At 44.8% G+C, this 19,388-nt stretch overlaps 1 protein-coding gene across 4 annotated transcripts in view; it reads left to right on the top strand.

Moving 5' to 3' along the window:
* Window positions 1-1,785: 1,785 nt before the first annotated feature.
* Window positions 1,786-19,388, top strand: part of Mark1 (microtubule affinity regulating kinase 1) — a 105,312-nt gene continuing 87,709 nt past the window's right edge. For 2 of the 4 annotated variants that reach the window (XM_087579890.1, XM_087579888.1), the window contains exon 1: window positions 2,033-2,310. Coding sequence is in view for 2 of the 4 variants with exons in the window: in XM_087579885.1 (XP_087436011.1) it covers window positions 2,260-2,310 (51 nt within the window). In the remaining 2 variants the exon portion in view is untranslated. Of the gene's footprint in view, window positions 2,311-19,388 lie in introns of all 4 variants that reach the window. The other 2 variants (XM_087579885.1, NM_053947.2) reach the window with 2 other exon arrangements.

The following is a 19,388-nucleotide window of genomic DNA, read 5'->3' as shown; positions in this document are numbered from 1 at the left end:
TGTTTACCTACGAAAAGTGCATTTTCACTAAAGGCCAAACCTAGGACTGTGAGTATTACCATTAATTCAATGCCAGTTTTTAAAGCTAGAGTAATTTCTCGTCTATCATATTAGACAGAATTATAGTTATGGGTTATTAGAAATCATTCCCTTTGAATGTAGCCCCATTGCTAGGAAACCTCTTCAGCGACCATATAAAAAATGTCCTTTAAATAATAACCACTGGATTTCAATTTCAGTATTTGAGCAAAGTATAGCAGGTGTATCTAAGGGTTGTATGTTGTGGAAGCCACAGGGCCCAGATCCTAGGCTCCCCTTTGAGCTCTGTCTCTAATTAGCCCCATCCCTTACAGGGATGAGCTCATAGGTCTTGTGACTGGTACAGGACTGAACACCCCCATACATTCCAGTTATCTCCTTCTGTGTCTCATTAACCTGATGTAGCTATGATGGCAAATAAGTTAATTCAGCGGAAGTTTGTAAAATGGGAACAAATATCCCTGTCAGGGTCACCACAAGGATGAGGACAGGATAATGCATGACTAGCCTTTGAAGAATGAAATCTAAGCTACTGATGGAAGACCTGATGCATATCCCAGTTGTGGGGGAGCACCTTCTTGGTAATGCTGGCTTATTCTTAGGCTAATGCAGATACAGTTGCAACACAGGGGACTTCTGTATTCCTGGAGCTGCTGAGGGCACAGCCTGCAGCTGATGAGGAAAGTACAAACTCATGCTTCAGTACATCTTGGTGAACCCCGATTTCTGAAGGACCCTAAAAGTGTGGCAGTCCCGGGGGCACACCATAATTCATATATATATATATATATATATATATATATATTTCCCCTCTAGATATGGGTTTGCTATTTTTAGGTTCTTCTGGCCCATGTTTTAAGGGTCAGGTGTTAAGTTTTCAGAAACAACTTTTAATGAGTCAGGATAAAAACCATCTGGCGCAGGATTTCTTCCTTCAAATGGATGCATTTAGGACAGAGGAAGAATTTCCCATCATCTCAAAAATTCCCATTAGAGGTTGAAGGAAGAAAAGGAATAGGGAGATAGTCAAGTTTTATCCTAGAGGCCAAGTGTGCAAAACATCAGACTAAGAATGACAGCATGGCATCGGCACAAACATGCACTGGACCTAGGGTGACAGGTGGATGGAAGGGCAAAGCAGCCTATTGGAAGGAACAGTTCCGGACCGACCAGAGACAGTCTTCTCCCTGAATAAGCTGGCTTAAGTGACACTTCCTCATATCCCAGGAAGTGACGATCAGCCAATGTAGACATCAAGTCTCACCCACTCAGGGATGCTGTGGGGTGCGGGGATCCCTCTTCCACATGCTTTCTGGGCCAGCTCCTTGCGCGAGGCTTTTGTGCCTTTTGTCCACCCCTGACCATGAACAACACCTCAGGGAAGAATGATGTTGAAAGAAGGCTCAAGGAAAACCGGGAATTAAACCAGAGGAGAAATTAAGGATGGGCCAAGTGCAGAGTAGGATGGTACCCAATGCTTCCCTCCAGGGAAACAAATAAAATACATAAAAAGGAGGAAGGAGGGGATCCTTATGTATTCGCACGAACCCCATGTGTCCCCAGTGCTGGTTTAAAAAGCCATACAAGAATCAACATCAAATCGCAGGGCGCCGGAGGTTCTGAGGGGACAGCCAGATCCGCGGGTGGGGCGAGTCACTAATGAAATCCGGCCGGGCGGCGGGCGGAGGCGGCCCCGCATCCCTAATGAGGGAATGAATGGAGAGGCCCCTCGGCTGGCGCCCGCCCACCCGGCGGCGGCCGCCAAGAGCCTCGGGGTGCTGCGTGCCGCGCCCGCCGCTCCGCGCGCACCGGCTCGGGCCGCGGAGGGCTCCGGCTGAGCGCGGCGGGGACGGCGCGGAGCGGCGCGCGGGCTCGGGGCCGCGGGGCCCGGCGCGGATGCGGCAGCGGCGGCGGCGACGGCGGCGGCGGCGGCGCTCACCTGAGGCGGCGCGCGGGAGGCGCTGTCAGGGCCGCGCTCGCCGGGCGCCGCGCTGAGGCAGCTCCCGGGCGCCTGCCCTCCAGTCAGCCCGCCGCGGCCCTCCGCGCCGGACCGGCGTCCCCGCAGCTTGGTCCCCGCGTCCTCGCCCGCCTTCCCGCCCCGCGGCCTGCGGGAGCCGCGCGCTCCCCGGCGCGGCCTGCTCGCGCGCGCCCGCCCTCGCCGAAGCCCTCCTCGGCCCGCGACCCGCCGGACCCCCGGCCCGACCCCGCCGCCCGCGCAAGATGTCGGCGCGGACGCCATTGCCCACGGTGAACGAGCGGGACACGGAGAACGTGAGTCCCCCCTCTACCCCCCGAGCCTCCAGCGCGGCCACCTGGGCGAGCCCGGCCTGACCCCCCTCCACGTCCTTTCCGTCCCCACTCGGGGAGCCCGAGGCGGCCCTCTGCTCGGAGTGGGTCCTGCCTGAGGGGATGCGGGAGGTGATGGAGGGCAGAGGGTGGGCGTCCAGGGTGTCTCCGGGATCGTCCCCCTAGGCCCCCACCCGAGTGAATGGATGCTTGCTTGGGGACAACCCACGAGCCAGCCGAACCTCTTACACCTCGGCTGTCCTGGGATCTTTCAGCCCTTTGCTTTTTCTGGATTTTCCAGTCCTTTGCAAACATACACCCCACCCCACCCCCGCATTGCCCCATGACTTTGCTTTTTGTAACATCAGGTCCACACTGGGGGCGCACGGGCACCTTAGGGATAAAGAGGGCAGTGAAGTAGGGGTGTGTGTGTGTGTGTGTGCGTGCGTGTGTGTGTGTGTGTGCGTGTGTGTGTGTGTGTGTGTGTGTGTGTGTGTGTGTGACTTTATGTCACTATAATACTCTCAGTGAAGAGTGGAAGATTTCACTTACAGCTTCTGTAGCCCAAGGTGAGAAAGGAAAGGTTTAAGAGCCCCAGGAAGCCAACTGGCTTCTCTTCTTCAGGCCAGTGTTCATGACTCAGGGACAGGTTTTAAGTACTTTCTCCTCTTGGAGTGTCACAAGGCATATATCTTTGAAGGGAGGATTTTTCTGTATCTGCTCAAATAGCCCTCCGGAGCTTCTTTGTTTAGTTTTGTTCCGTTTAGTTGTTGGCTTTTTTTTTTTTTTTTTTTAAATCAAGATTGAGATGTTCGCTCGAGGTATTTGGACTCTAACAAACCAAGAGAAAGACCAATTGTAATTTCATCTTCTGAAATGGACGATTGTGTTCACGTGTGTGCGGGTTCCTTTGCAGGAAAGGTGACTTTCTGTCACTGTTGTTCTTAAAATCATTGGTGACCTGCATAGGGGCCGGGAGGCTCCAGAGGGTCTGGTCTGATTGCTGACAAGTTTTAAGGAGCTGGGGGGTGGGGGGTTCTAGGTTTTGCTTGGCCGACCAGAGCTCTCTGGCTGTCTACTTCCCTCCTCAGCCCTTCAGTGCTTAATGTACCAGTGACTTCATAGGGACTATAAAGTAAAAACACTCAAGTGCTTTGGTGTTGAGACAAAAGAGAGGGAGAGACAGGCAGGCTCACTTTTTGAAGGGGCAAATGAGGCATAAACATGGTGTGTTTCTAGAGAGTAGGGTGCACGTTTAATATATTTATCTGAAGGGAAAAGAAAATAATTCTACAGAGACCATTGTTAGAAGCACTAGGAAGTTGTTCCAGTGTGCTTTGTCCTCTCCTGCGCCCTATACTTAAAATGATGAAGGCACCAGAAGTCACCGTCGTCCGTCGTCCGTATTGCTCAATTTGCACCATGACTGTGGCCTCAGAGATGAAATGGCTGCATAATTTTCACTGAAAGATTAAAGGAGGTTGGAGGTAAAAGGCAAAGAATCGGGTGGCAGTATATTTTTAAAGGTAAAGAATTATTTTTTTTAAAGCAAACCAAAATCCTGTCATTTAAGAGTGACAATGAAGAGTCAAGCAGACGATGACCTCTGTTTTAGGATCAGAATTCTGTGTGCTGACCTAGTGTGGAGAAGCCCCGTTGCTCATGTCCTGGGTTTTGACTACTCTACCTCGTTGTGTGGACAGGGTTCTTTACAAAGACAGGATATGGTTTTATAGAAATATGCAGCAAGGAATTGTACCACACACAGCATCACATGTAAGAACAAAAGAGCAGCAAGGGGATTTTAAAGCTAGGCAGTCAGAGTATAAATTTTGTTGTACCTTCCGAGGACGGCTGTGCCGTGTAAAGTCATCTGCTTTGTTTCTAAGCATGTTCTTTCAGAGCCTCTGCGTGGTCTTGTTTCTACCCTGGTACAACATAACCGTCCCCCCATTTAGCTTACTCTATCTACTTCCTAATTATCTCCTCATTGCCGTGGAAAATGTCTACTCTGCTATGGCTGCTAATTAATCAATGAGTATGCACTTAACTCTGTTTTTGACCTGGAAGGGGACGCAGAAGTGCTTTAGTAGACAAGGCCTCACCCCACTCAGGGCTGACGGGAGACATAAATGCAGTCCCAAGTAGTGTGCATTAGAAGACTGAGGGTAGCTAGGGCTAAATTGGCTTTATAAGTGTTCCAGGTGTTTATCGGAGAGGCCACCCCTGGAGGCTGTTAAATGACCACTGGAGTCTTAAATGGCATTATCGGTGTTCCCTACCTCCTCCCATCAGCAAAACGGAGTATCAAGCTTGCTGGTCAGTGCATGAATTACTGCCAGCATGGTAGCCAGAAGGTACATTTGCTTGTCATCATACAGGACATTTTAAAGTATATCCACACAAAAATATTCACATATTTTTAAAAATATTTATGAAAAAAAATGTTTACTTTATATGACTTTCAGGTCTTTTTTTTGTAAAGACAGTAGCCAAAAATGCTATTACTCTTAGAAATTAAAGTAAACAAATATAATAATAAAAAATCAATATTACATTGTTATTTGCAGGTAACAAACATTTCTTAATATATATATGTATGTATGTATATATATGTGTATATATATTAAAATCCCAAGAAGAAATGTGTGACCCTGATGTCTCCTCTACCACTGTGTAGAGCAGAGAGAGAGTTGTTCTTTGAGAACATTCAGTGGGATCTTCCAGGAGTATCCTTAGATGAAAGTTTGTGTGTGCCTTGTTGATAGGCCTCAACTGATTAAATATAACAGGAAACAGTGGTTAGCTTTTAAGGCAGTAAACACTTTGTAGTGAAGAAGAGACACGTTACAAAGAGTAGAATCTCTGTAAAATGCATTTGACTTTGGGTTGTAAAGGTACTCTACTCTTTAAAAAAAATAAGAACATGCTTGAAAAACTTGTTTTCTTCTCTTCTTTTTTTTTTTAATTGTCAAACTATTCTTGAATAATGCCAGTATGGATGGAGGAGCTATACTAAAACATATCACTAAATGTGTCTCTTTCTTCAGTGAAACAATTTTGTAAGTGTTTTTGGAAAACCTTTGCTGACACTCCTGCTGTGGGTCACCAATGCCCTGACTGATTTTCTCTGTTGAAAGACAATGCTGTGTTCCTTCTTAGAGATCATCATGAAGGAAGTCAATGTGATTATTTCTTGAGTTGTCTTAAAATTATAAATCTGGCTAGGTTCAAAAGCCTTTAATAAACCTCTGACTGGTATATCTTTCCTAGACTGGAAATTCATGTGGCAACTGTAACAAGCTGGTACAGTAATTTTGTTACAGTAACTTGAGTGGCCAGCCTGGTGGTCATTAGGTGTAGATGGAAAAACAAATGGGTTGCATGCCTGTACCCTCCCCTTGGCTCTGCTCCCTGCATGAGTCCTAGTACCTGTTGTGTGGCAGTGCACTTGCTGCCTGGTCTGTCTCCTGTGTTGTCCTTGCCTGGCTCAGTGACTAGTGTGCGTAAGAGATCAGTGCTGTGACATTCCCTCTTGAATCAGTCATTTATCATCAGAGCACATGTGTGATGTATGCAAAGATAACCATTACATAGACCACCCAAGGCTGAAGGTTCAGGGAGTCAGGTGACCTGCCCAAGGTCACACTAGACTTCTGAACTCTTGAACTTTTGCTCCGCTCTGGCTGTTGCTTCTAGGAGGTGGTTTATTTGGTTTGGGCTTAGAGATTTAAAATGAACACACATGTACCTTAGTAGAGGAAGAACAGGATATGCTTTTATTCACTACTTCTGGTCCCTTGCTGTTCAGTCTCCTGGAGTCCCTGCCCTTTCCCCCTTATCAAGTACTTACAAATACTTTGTGGCTTGACTTGCTGACATTTAACAAGACCCCTGAGATGACTGCTTTTGTAGCTGAGCCTTGGTGAATGCAAGAAGTCCAGGTTCCGGATCTCCAGAGTGGGTGTCCAGACTGGGGAAGGAAATAGTAACAGTGTCATTTCTCTGATCTCGCTACTATTAATCAATCCGCTCAGTTTGTTTAGTTTGCATTTATTTGCCTGTCTGTGGGGGAGTGCCATGGGCATGCACATGGAGCTCAAGGACAGCTTTCAGGAATTGGTTCTTTCTCTCCACTGTGTGAGTTAGTCCCAGGGATTAGATTGTCAGTATTGGTGGTAACTGTGGTTACCGGACCCTTAGCAGCTTCTTGTGTTTTCTGAAAGCCTCCATGTGCAGAATTAGGTACTTTATAAATAATTTCTCAGGTGATGATCCTCATTACTTGTGTCCCACCTGAGGATTTCCTTTGGAGCTCACTTTCTTTTTCCTGATGAACATCCTTCGATGTTCTTTTGGTGAGGCTGGGCCTGGTGGCATGAGCTTGTAACCTCAGCACTCAGGATGCTGAGGCAGGAAAAGCCCGAGTTTGAGCCTACCTTGATTAAGACCCTGTCTCAAAAGGAGGAAAGAGTTCTTTCAGTTAGTGATAACCTCTTGTGATTTTGTTTTGTCAAGATGGGGTCTTTCTATGTAGCTCTGGCTGTCCAGAAACTCTTTATGTAGACCAGGCTGGCCTTGGGCTAACAGACATCCACCTGCATCTGTTTCCTGAGTGCTGGAGTTAAAGCATGTGCCACTAAGCCTTGTTTGTAAGTTTTGTTTAAATAGGAAAATGGTTTGCCTTTATTACTGAAAGACAGTTTTCCTGAGACTATAACTCTAGATTGTTGGTTTAATTTCTTTAGGAAGGGGCCATAAAATAGCATCCCATTGTCTATTGGTCACACTGCTTCTAATAGAAATCATCTATTATGGCAGGCTATGTTTTGGGCCTTTTTAAAAATTAAGCTATAATTAGGTAGCAATAGGCATGTGTGTATATGTATATAACAACAATCAAAAAGAGGCCGTGTGTGTGTGTGTGTGTGTGTGTGTGTGTCTGTCTGTCTGTCTGTCTGTCTGTCTGTCTGAATATATACTACTACTCTTTCAGTCCATTTTGTGTTGTTTGTATCTATATGATTCAGGGCTGGCCTCTTGGTATTGAATACCAATAGGGGGCTCTTCCGTGGGGAATAGGCCTCCCTCTCTCAGCATTCCTTAGTTGTCTGTAGTCCTTGTTTAGGGTTGGGGCCTTGAGAGATTCCCCCTTCCACATTAGCATCTCTGTTGGTATCTGTCTCTTTGAGGTCCTCTCTTCTGGTGTTGGAGTTTCACTGTGGTGTGCTTAGGTGTTTGCTCTTTGCATTTATGAATTCATGTTTCCGTAACTTCTGGGTGCCTCTCAACTATTATGTATTTATCACTGTCTTCCTTCTGGTCCCCTTGTGTTTTCCTTGTTTATACTCGGTCGGCTTACAGTAGACCTTGGCTCTCCGAGATCTCTCACATCTTCATTTTTCTTACTAGTCCGTTGTTTTTCTGAGTGATGAGCTGTTTAATTGTTACCCTCTGCCTTCTGTAGAGTCCTGACTTTCATCAGTTTGGAAATGTGTCCACTGTGGTTTCTGTGCGTCTTGGCTTAGCCCTTTTCTCTCTACCTTCCCTGATACTCGGTTAGCTACTTTGACTCTGTCCTCCACCGTCTTAGCCCTGACTCATGTTTTTCTTCTCCTGCCTCACTGTTTCTTCCTAGTACAGTCTGCATGCAGTCTCTGTAATGTTTAGCTGTGTCTGTCTTTAGTTGCATTTAAACCCATCTGTTGACTTATTTGTGTTTAAAAATTACCTTTTGTTGGAGAGATCTGCTTCTGTGAGTCTGTAGGTCTGTAGTATAATATTGTTACCTGTGAACAGTGTGTCAGAGCAAATCCCTAGTAATTTTATGTTGCACAGCTGAAACTTCACACCTCCTAGCCAGCGACTGCCTCCTCTGCTTCCTTCCAGTCCCTGGCAAACACCCATGTTGCTTTGATAATTTTAACTGCTTTGCTCATACACATGGAGTCACGTAGTAGTTACCATTTTGAGATCGTATTTCATTTTTTATGGTGTCCATAATCTTCATTTGTGTTTCAATGTATAACAAGATGCATTTCTTTTTATGAGTTCGGGTTGTGTATATACAGTGTACTTTATTTATCCGGTGTCCTCTTGGTGCATATTTAGTTTGTTTCTACCACTAGGGTAAAGGTTTCAAGAAACATTGGAATGAAAGTATCCCTTGGAGATCTTAATTCGTTCTCTTTCATAAATACCAAGAAGTGGAGTTGTTGGTCACATGCTGTTATAAGCTTAACTTGCAAAGGAACTTCTAGACACTCCCAACTCTTTACATCTTCAACAGCGGTGCACAGGTTCTGGTTTCTCCATTTCAACTCGGAATTCTGGCAACTCTTGTTATTTCAGTTCTGACAATGACAGCCCTGGGTACGGATAGTAGCTTGTTGCACTTACTTAGCACATGCACAGCCTCAGAATTACAGACAAGCGAGCAAACAAGCAAACAAACATTGCTCAGTGGTAGCCACCCTAACCAGTGATACTCAGTTGGGATTCTGATGTTTTCTTTATGGTTAACAATGTTGAGCCTGTTTTTTGTTTTGTTTTTTTGTTTGTTTGTTTGTTTGTTTTATACCTGTTGGCCATTTGTTTATAGTCTTTGGGAAAGTATCGAGTAAGCCCTGTGTATATTCTTTTTTTTTTTTTTTTTTTTTGGTTCTTTTTTTCGGAGCTGGGGACCGAACCCTGGGCCTTGCGCTTCCTAGGTAAGCGCTCTACCACTGAGCTAAATCCCCAGCCCCCCTGTGTATATTCTTAAATCAGGCTATTTTCCTATTTGCCATTGCAATGCCATTGGATTTCCCAGTATGGCGTTTGGATAGTGTTTCCAGGTGAGGTGTGTGGCTGCAGATACTACTGTCCCCCATTTGATAGGTCCTCCTCTATCTTCTCTTCTCTGTTCTCTTCCTCTTTATCCACGTGTGCTTTGGCTGTCTGAGCTGCAGTCACACCCAGTCAGTCGTTGCTAAGCCTGTGTCATGAGGCTTTCTTCTGACAGTTCTCCAGAAGTCCCACAGCTTGAGTGTTGTGGTTAAACCTTCAGTCTCTCCCAAACCCTTTTTATCTCTATTTGTAGGGCGACAGTGGAGGTTTGCTGTTTGGTTGTTGATTGTATGGGATACTCCGAGTCCTTTATGAGTCTGAGCATGGCTCTCTGTGTCTACAGATCATGCAGTTGAATTTGGATAGGGATTACAATGATCTGTAGATTGATTTAGGCACTATGGACGTCTTGACAGTATTAATTTTTCTAATCTACAAACATGGGCTGCCTTTCCTTTTCTCTGTTTCTTTAATTTCTTTCAGCAATATGTTGCTTCTTTGGTTCTTTATTCCAAAATATTTCATTGTTTTGGTATTTTAAAAATAGTCTATTTTTTCCAGATAGTTTCTTGTTAGTGATAAACACACATCTGAGTGTGTGTGTGTGTGTGTGTGTGTGTGTGTGTGTGTGTGTGTGTGTTGATTTTGGATCCTGGAAGGCTTTTGGATTTGTATATTAAGTTTAACAGGTTATTTCAGGACATATGTGGGGGTTGCATATAAGATTGTCTTATCTAAAAACATAATTTTGCTTCTCCCTTCCTATTTCAACACTTTCTTTCTTTTTTGTTTAAGAGTTCCAGAACTGTGTTGAATAGAAGTGGTGAGAATGGTCATTTGCTGTTGTTCTGATCTTAGGAAAAATGTTTGTTCCGTTCTGCCATTAACTGTGATGTGAACCGTGGGCTTTTCATGAGTGGTCTATACTACATTGATACAGTTTCCTTTCTCCCAGTTTGTTGAATGTTGTACTGCATCTTGCTCAATGTAAATGTCGGCATATAAAATCTGTATCTATGGAAATTATCACAGAGTTTAATTTTCCTTGCATTGCTGTGGTGTATATTGCACTGACTTTGTATCTCAGGTGTGACTATGAAGATGATCCTTTTGGCACGCTACTGATTTGTATTTGCTGTTTTCATTCTTATTTTGAGAACTTTGTGTCTGTCTACATTCACTAGGCACATTGGCCTGTGGCTGGCTGGCGCTCTCTCTCTCAGATTTATTTATTTATTTATTTCATATATGTGATTATTTATTTATTTCATATATGTGATTACACTGTAGCTGTCTTCAGACACATCAGAAGAGGGCATCGGATCTCATTACAGATGGGTGTGAGCCACCATGTGGTTGCTGGGGTTTGACCTCAGGACCTCTGGAAGAGCAGTGTTCCTAAACACTGAGCCATCTCTCCAGCCCAGCTCTCTCTTCTTATAATAACTTATAATACCTAGTTTTTGGTGTCAGTGTAATGCTGAATTCATAAATGAGTTAGGAAGTACTTTCTCCCCTTCAAATTTAGGAGAGCTCAGAAGGACAGGTGCTGACGGTGTAAATGGTCGCTGACATCGGCAGCGAAGCATCTGCGCTTGGCCTTTCTTTGCTGGAAGGTTTCTGACCGCTGATTCACTCTTTTTCTAGTTCTGTTTAGGTTTTCTACGTCTCCATGATAGAGTAGTTGTAGATTTATTTGAGTTCTCTAGAGGAATGGGTTTAACTTCAACAAACTTGTGTGTTGTCCAGTTGTCCAGTTACTTATGCCCTTTACTTCTGTTTCATGCATTCAGAGCTGGGAAAAAGACGTGGTATAGCAGTCTTAAGTTTGTGCTTTGGTGTTTGTATGTGGTAGAATGTGATTTGTCATGAAGAGTGTTCTGCGTGTACTTAATGAATGGTGGCCGCTGTTGGATATGCTCTTTTTTTTTTTTTTTTTTGAGAGAGTGTTTCACCATGTAGCCCAGGCTAATTCTGCACTTTTAAGCCTACAACCTTAGCCTCCCAGTTGTTAGGATTATGGGTTCCACCATATCAGGTCCACCAAATGTCTGTCCATTGGTCTGTGATGCTGTTCAAGTCATCATTTCCTTGTAGATCTTCTGTCTGAATGCTGTATCCATTACTGCATGCAGAATATTGCAATCTGTCACTGCCGTGTTGCTGTCTGTCTTTGTCTCTGGCTCTGTCAGTGTTTACTTTATACACTGAGGTCTTCTGCTGTTGGGCACATATAGAGTTGTAACCGTCGTGTCTTCTTTATGTGCTTGTTCTGCCATTATGCGATGTCCTTTTTTGTCTCTTATGGCAGGTTTTTACATTTAAGTTCCATTTCGTCTGATATAAATATGGCCACCCAGTTCTCTTTCAGTTACTGCTGTAGTGGGAGATCTTTCTCCATCCTCTGACTTTCAGCCTGCAAGTTCTTAAAGGTAAAGCAGGCTCTTACCAACGGCATTTAGTTGGATCTGTCTTCACTGAAGTGTTTGATCCTTTGCATAATGTAGTAACGATTGGTGCTATTTTAAATTGTTTTGTTAGACCTGTTTGCCCTTTTCTCTGTCGTTCTCTTCCTGTGTGCTTCATTAATTTTCACAGAGACATCCGCAGCATACCACATTCTCTTAGCATCTGAGCCCAGTCCTCCAGCCGTCTCCGTCAGAGCATTGACCCACGGACATCCCAGTCTTCCCTTTCCTCATCCGCTTAATTTTAATCTCATTGAAGATTTTCCTTAAAGTACTCAGTCTTTGTAATAGTCTTTTAGTCCTTGCTTATTTTTTATGATTTCATCTTAGTAAACATTTTATATGCAGGCATTTACATTCCGTTTCTGGAAATTCTGTCACCTGGACATTTGTTAGTCATCTGTACCCATGAATGTCGTCACTCTGGAGATTTTGTTTCTGGTTTGTTTTTGATCAGTTGTTTGGTTCTTGTTTTTGATTTTGTTGTTGTTCTTCTGTCTCCTTTTTTGATGACAAATTTCTGTTTGCCTAATTTTATCTGTGTGAAACTTGGAGGTTGAAGGATGACTTCCTACAGAGAGGCCTGTATCTGCTCCTGTGGGAACCTGTTGACCAGGGTCTCTCTTGTTCATCAAGGAGTTTGACCCCAGGGCAATTCTGTCTTCTGTGGTTACTTTCTGTGCTGGTCTGTCTGTCTTTGTTTCTTTTTTAAATGTTTGTTTGTTTTTATTTTGCCTTAAGAGGTTTCTTTTTCTTCCAGTTTCACAATGCATTAAAAGTATGCATTTCCAGTTCCTCCAGGAGCCTCCACACTGTGTTGCCTCTTCTACAGAGAAAGAAGCCAGGAATGAGGGTTTTGGAAAAGTTTCATGTGATTTTTATGAACCTAAAATGTGTCGTTTCTGAGACACTTCTATTGCATACTTAAAAATATATACAATTATTATTTCCAAGTCTTTTATTTCAAAATTTTAAATTTAATGTGTTCTTTTGACAATATCATGCATGTGTATGGTGCATCCTAGTCACTCTTTCTTCCTGCCCTCTCTAATCTCCCTCCTGCCCGGTCAACTTCCCTTCTCCCTACAGAAACCTTTTTCCATATTGAAGTCATTTTGTGTGGCAATTCAAGAGTTTTAACTAGGCCTGCCTTGTTTGTAATTGTTATTAATCATTCCATTCATTTACTTCTCAAATGATATCCCACTTCCTGGTTACCCCTCCACAAGCCCCCCATTCCACAACTTCCCTCTCCTTTGTGGGCATCAGACCTCCACAGAACCAAGGGCCTCCCTCCCATTGATGTCAGGCAAGGCCATTCTCTGCTACCTCTGTATCTGGAGCAGCGAATCCCTCCCTCTACACTCCTTGGTTGGTGGTCTAGTCCCTGGGAGCACTGGGTGGTCTGGCCAGCTGATGTTGTTCTTCCTATGGGGTTGTAATCCCTCTGCTGCTCCTCCAGTCCTTCTGCCAGCTCCCCCACCAGAGTCCCTGAGCTCTGATGGTTGGCTCCAAGCCTCCACCTCTGCATTGGTTAGTTGTTGGCAGAACCTCCCAAGGAGCAGTCAGTCAGACCAGGTTCCTGTCAGCAACTGTCTTTTGGCAAGGACTACAGGGTCAGGTTTGATGTCTGCAGACAGGAAGGATCCCCAGGTAGGACAGCCTAGGGCTGCATTTGTGACCATGGGTTTAGAACTATACTACAGAGCTTATGGGCTTACCAATGGGACGCAACTGAAGACCGTGACTTTCCTCTTCCAGACCTTGCCAATAGTGTAGCCAATAGTTTAGCAGAGAAGGATAGGGCCAGCTGAGCCCGTTCCCTACCCATAGCTGACTGCTGGTAGGGCCAGCCTTGACACAGTGTGGTGATTGTAGTGGCTATGTCTAGAACATGGCATTTCACAGCCCTTCTTCCTATCGTCTGGTCCTTACATTGTCTCTGCTTCCTCTGTCTTTTCCTGAGCCTTAGAGATGGTGGTTTGTCATTTCTAAAATCATAATTGAGTCTTGCAAACCATTTGTTTTAGTCATTAAATGATTGACTTTCTTTTTTTTTGGTTCTTTTTTTCGGAGCTGGGGACTGAACCCAGGGCCTTGTGCTTCCTAGGCAAGTGCTAATGATTGACTTTCAAACATTGCTGTTTGTCATCAGGAGGGTAGAAGTTCACTACCAGAACTTTCGCTGGCATTTAGAATCGGTAGACTATTAAAATCTGAATATCATAATGAATTAAGTGTGGTTAAATAAAGTGGCCTACTAAACCCACTTCCGTAAGGTGCTTTCTCGTTGAAATCAGGTATTGCCAGAAAGTGAGCTTGCAGCTTTCTGCCCTTTCAGTTTTCTTCTGTGTTATGAAAGCTAGACCACACCTAGAGTCGTTTAATTGTGTACTATCTCCATTGTTTGCTCACCACAGAAAAGCTTGCCCCATAGAAGCTGGGGCGCTCGGATGCTTTTACACTTTGTTTTAGTGTACTGCTTCCTAGTGTGCATACCCTGTAAGGGACTTCATATGTAGTACTATTTCCTAGTGTGTATTATACCCTGTAAGGGACTTCATATGTAGTGTACTGCTTCCTAGTGTGCATAGCCTGTAAGGGACTTCATATGTAGTGTACTGCTTCCTAGTGTATATACCCTGTAAGGGACTTCATATGTAGTGTACTGCTTCCTAGTGTATATACCCTGTAAGGGACTTCATATGTAGTGTACTGCTTCCTAGTGTGCATAGCCTGTAAGGGACTTCATATGTAGTGTACTGCTTCCTAGTGTGCATACCCTGTAAGGGACTTCATATGTAGTGTACTGCTTCCTAGTGTATATACCCTGTAAGGGACTTCATATGTAGTGTACTGCTTCCTAGTGTATATACCCTGTAAGGGACTTCATATGTAGTGTACTGCTTCCTAGTGTATATACCCTGTAAGGGACTTCATATGTAGTGTACTGCTTCCTAGTGTATATACCCTGTAAGGGACTTCATATGTAGTGTACTGCTTCCTAGTGTATATACCCTGTAAGGGACTTCATATGTAGTGTACTGCTTCCTAGTGTATATACCCTGTAAGGGACTTCATATATAGTGTACTGCTTCCTAGTGTATATACCCTGTAAGGGACTTCATATATAGTGTACTGCTTCCTAGTGTATATACCCTGTAAGGGACTTCATATATAGTGTACTGCTTCTAGTGTATATACCCTGTAAGGGACTTCATATGTAGTACTGCTTCCTAGTGTATATACCCTGTAAGGGACTTCATATGTAGTTTGTAAGTCACTGTTGTTATGCAAGTCCTAACTAGACAGTTTAGTTTGGAGGTCCTTGAGCTAAAGTTTAGAGGTTATGCTGTAACCATTGTAAGAGTTTAGCCTTGCTCTAGGCTTGCCTGTGGTCAAGCTCTCTTCCTAATTAAAGTGGGGCTGCATACCTCTGTTGCTTCTGCATGTTTCCTAAATTAATATTCTCTATAGTTCTATATAAATGATTTGATGAACCAAAGTCCATTTTCATGTATTACCAGTATGATGAGTTTGTGAGGGGGAGATGTTCCTAATTCACATCTCAATCTTTCAGCACCCGCCATGTGTTCTTCGAGCTTTTCTAGTCTAAGGCCTGGGGAGACTCTCCCCAGCTCTCCTGCTGCAGGCACTCACTCAAAAAGCACTGGTAGAGAGGCAAACACGATGACTGTCCTTTCATAAGCAGTGACAGCAGTAGAGAGGACCAGGCTACTGTCTGGTTCGGAGGTCACACAGGAGCTGCACGAGGCACCTGGAGCTCCCAGATCAAAGGGGTTAAGGAAGAACCCACATTTTTGCCTCCATTTTCCCAGCTTTATATGGCTAGCCACAGAAGACTGGACACAACATGGAAATAAAAGACCTGAAACACCCAAACAGTAGGCGAGCCCCACTGGGCCCTTGGTGCCTTGGCCATCTTATCAACTTAGTAAGGAGTAAACAGCCTGGGCACTGTCCGGTATCTTCATGACCTGCTGGTAAAGGGTATGGTGACAGGGTTAGCATGGCTGCCTTCCTCTTGGGGTCAGAGGTGCAGCTTTTCACTGCCTGAAAGAGGTTTTCTTCTGTGGCCTTTTCTATTCACTTCATCATAATTGAAAATGGTTTGGAGACAAAAGCAATGAAACTCGAGCCCTGCTCTGGAGCTCCTCAGCCCAGAGGGAGCAGGACACAGGCAAACAAGCAGCAGTAGAAAGTTACAGCTCCCTGTCAGCTGACAGGAGAATGGGAAACAAAGGCTGCTGGAGAAGATGGAGGAGGACTCCCTTGCCAAGCTGCTGTGTAGAAGTCACACTGGTGAGGAGGAGGCAGAGCCTTAAGTATTTCGAGAGGGAGAGGATGGACAGAGAGTAGAGGGCCCAGAGCAAGAACTAGTTCAGGGGCCACCCAACCCTGGGGAGGGTTTAGTTGAAGGTCAGCTTCATTAGACTTGTAGACTTGGAGCCTTTGTGCCATGAGCACCACAGGCTTGAAAGCCAGCAGACTGCTCTGTCGCTGCCCATGGAAAACTTTTAGCACCACCGTTTTCTTTTTTCACAGAGATCCTTTTGACACTGAGAAGCAGGCTTGGGGAAGAGGCAGTGTCCGTGACAGCTTGACCATGGTAGTTGGGCCTCTCCAAGCTACCTCAGCTAGGTCTTCTGTGTCTGCCCTGTACTTGCTGCTCAGTCTTAGCACGGGACCTCACTGGGACATTAGTGGGACACTGCCCCTGACCTGACGGAGTAGTGTGTCCTTTCCTTTGCCGTCTCTAGTTTTAGTCACCTTCCATCCCTCAACGTTGATCACAGCCTTTCTTCCACTTTATAGTACGACAGTAATCTTTGAGGAAAGCCGTCCTCATTGTCTTTTCCTTTTAAAACATTATTTCTTTTATTTCTGAGATTATAATGCAATCTTGCAATTTCCCTTTCCCTGTGCCCTCTTCCGGCCTTCCCACACACCCCTCCTCCCACACACCCCTCCTCCCACACGCCCCTCCTCCCACACGCCCCTCCTCCCACACGCCCCTCCTCCCACACGCCCCTCCTCCCACACGCCCCTCCTCCCACACACCCCTCCTCCCACACGCCCCTCCTCCCACACACCACTCCTTGCCATCTCTCAAACCCAAGGACTCTTTTTCGTTAATTGCTGTTATATGCACATGTGTAGGTACATTCTTAAATGTAATCTGCATGATGTTACTTGAATGTATGTTTTCAAGGCTGACCATTTGGCTATTGGATAAGCCATGGGTCTGCTCTTCCCTGGGGAAGGTTAGTTTCAGAAACGTAAGAATCAAATACATTTTCCTTTGCCGTTAGTCAACAGATGATTCCCATTTCATAACGAAATCCCAAATAGGTCTCACTGTGGCGGTGTGTATCAGGAGGGAGGTTAGAGAAGCCCTAGCCACCCTCTGTTGCAGTAGGAGTGAAAATGGATAGATGCTACACTACACGTTCCCACTCCTCGTGCTCCGGCTGTTTCTCTGCTAGCCGCTTCCACACACTGTCCCCTTGGTAGGTTGTTACCATGCCTGACACACACACCACATTCTGCGGGTCGTTCTAGTGTGGCACCACACCACGCTAGCCCCAGGCATTCTATAGCCTTCCAGAACTGAGACAGGTTGTCTCTCTGCCCGCCGGGAACTTTGTTCACAACCCCTGTAGCCCAATAAAATCAAACTCCAGAAACTTGTAGTTTAACAATTAGATTTATATGTTAAATTCTCAATCCACAATACACCCACAGAATAAATTCCCTGCCAATTAATAAAGACAGAAACCGCCCACCTAGACAAGATAGAGTTGACCTAGTCCACCTGGTCTGGATCATCCTGCTACGGCGGCTCCATCTTGATTTTTCGCTTCTCTTCCTCCTCTCTCCTTCCTAGACTTTTCCCCGCCTACCCTTCCTTCTCATCCAATGACAGGCTTTGCCTCATCCAGGACCTGCCTTGCTCATAATGACATCATCCTACAACCTTCAGTGCTCAGGTGGTAGTTTCTATAGACTTAAGGACCAACACAAGCTGATACAAAGGGGCTAGGACAGTGAGTGTAACCTTCTTAGGGCTGTGACTCTAATACAGTTCCTCATGTTATGGGGATCCCCAGCCATCAAATTATTTTTGTTGCTACTTCATAAATGTAATTTTGCTACTGTTATGAATTGTAATGTAAGTATCTGTGTTTTCTGATGGTCTTAGGCAAGCCCTGTGAAAGGGTTGGTTGGGAACCACTAGGCTAGGAAGGGTTAACACATGCCGAAGTTGGTGACATGCTGTCAGCCTGAGGAGGAAGATTGTTTACCTACTGCTTTCCCTGAGTTAGATTTGTGTTTATAATGTTCTCTCTTATCTTCGGTTAATTTAAGAGTGGCATCATTGCTTTTCACGGGCAGTTTCCCAGTCTGTTTTCAACAGTATGGCAAGAGAAATCAGAAAACTGAGTTGCAAATGAATTACCAGCTAGTTTCTCTCCAGTAAGTCGTGTAACTTTTTCTCTTCAGGCTCTGACCTCTCATTTTGGTGCACACTTAGGAACTATCTCGCACCCTTCACAGAAATGGTGTTCAACTGAGTAGCAGTACTAATTCATGTCATTGGTCCATCCAGAATCTTTATTCATAACTACTTGAATACCACAGATTAGAAAGAAATGTATGCTCCAGCAGCCACTTGTTTATAGGTTAGTGATGGGGGTGGAGCCCGAGCCTCAGACATGCTTTGTCGGTGCTCTGTACTGAGCTACACCGTAGCCTCCAGTGGATTCTGAGCCACAGGACCTAAAAGACACCTAAGAGGGACACCTAAGAGGGGGTATTTGGGATACAGGTGGCTGCTTTGCCTTCCCATCTTCCCTCTTCTCCAGGAGAGGAGAAAAATCAAGATGGTGAAAGAACATGTGAAGAAGGAAGTTACGCATTCCCAGAACCCAGTCTTACTTGCCTGGCTGATTCTACTGTGGACACCATCTGTGACAGGCTTCCAAACTGAAGTGTGACGTTTGTGAGCTCGTTCTACATGTAATGATGTACTCTTTGAGACCAAGACCTCAGGGTTGCCACATCAGTCAAGCAGTGGCAACCACAGTTTGCAGAACTGCCCTCTGCTCTAGAAACATCCAGAATACACCAGGAAAATACCTTCTTTTCGCACGTGCATGTGTGCTGGGTGCAAAATAGCTATGCTGGGAATGCTTAGTAAATGCATGCAGTTAATATCTACGTGTTTTCTGGAAATGATGAAGGGTTTAAAAATCTAAGATAGTGTCCCATAGACATTTTAAAATGTCTTTAATACAAGCAGGGTGACACCATAGCAGTGCATGTGTCACAGCACACATGCAGGGCAGAAAACAGTCTGTGGGAGGTGCTTCTCTCTCTCTGCCACTTGGGTGCTAGGGATGAAACTCAGGTCATCAGGGTTGTCAGTGGTGCCTTTACCATCTCCACTGCCCTAGACTCAATGCTTACCTTTAAGGTTCTGGTTATTATGATTTTTTGTGTGTGAACTTCCAAGGCATGCTGGATAGAGACCTCTCTCACTGTGTTCATGTGCATAATTAAAGTCACCAACTGAAATTCCAGGTCATTAAAAAATGATGTTCACATTGAATAATTACTGGACTTGGTAGTTGCTTAATGTAACTGATTTGAAGGTCCTAGAATAAAGTTTTGACCACTATAGTGTTAACCAAATATAATTATTTAAAGATTAAAAAAAAACCTTCCAATTTCTGAGGTGAATCT

Source organism: Rattus norvegicus, chromosome 13 (assembly GCF_021556685.1).
Source record: "Rattus norvegicus strain SHRSP/BbbUtx chromosome 13, alternate assembly SHRSP_T2T, whole genome shotgun sequence".
In the NCBI taxonomy this organism is placed as follows: domain Eukaryota; kingdom Metazoa; phylum Chordata; class Mammalia; order Rodentia; family Muridae; genus Rattus; species Rattus norvegicus.
This window is presented reverse-complemented; position numbering and strand designations above follow the sequence as displayed.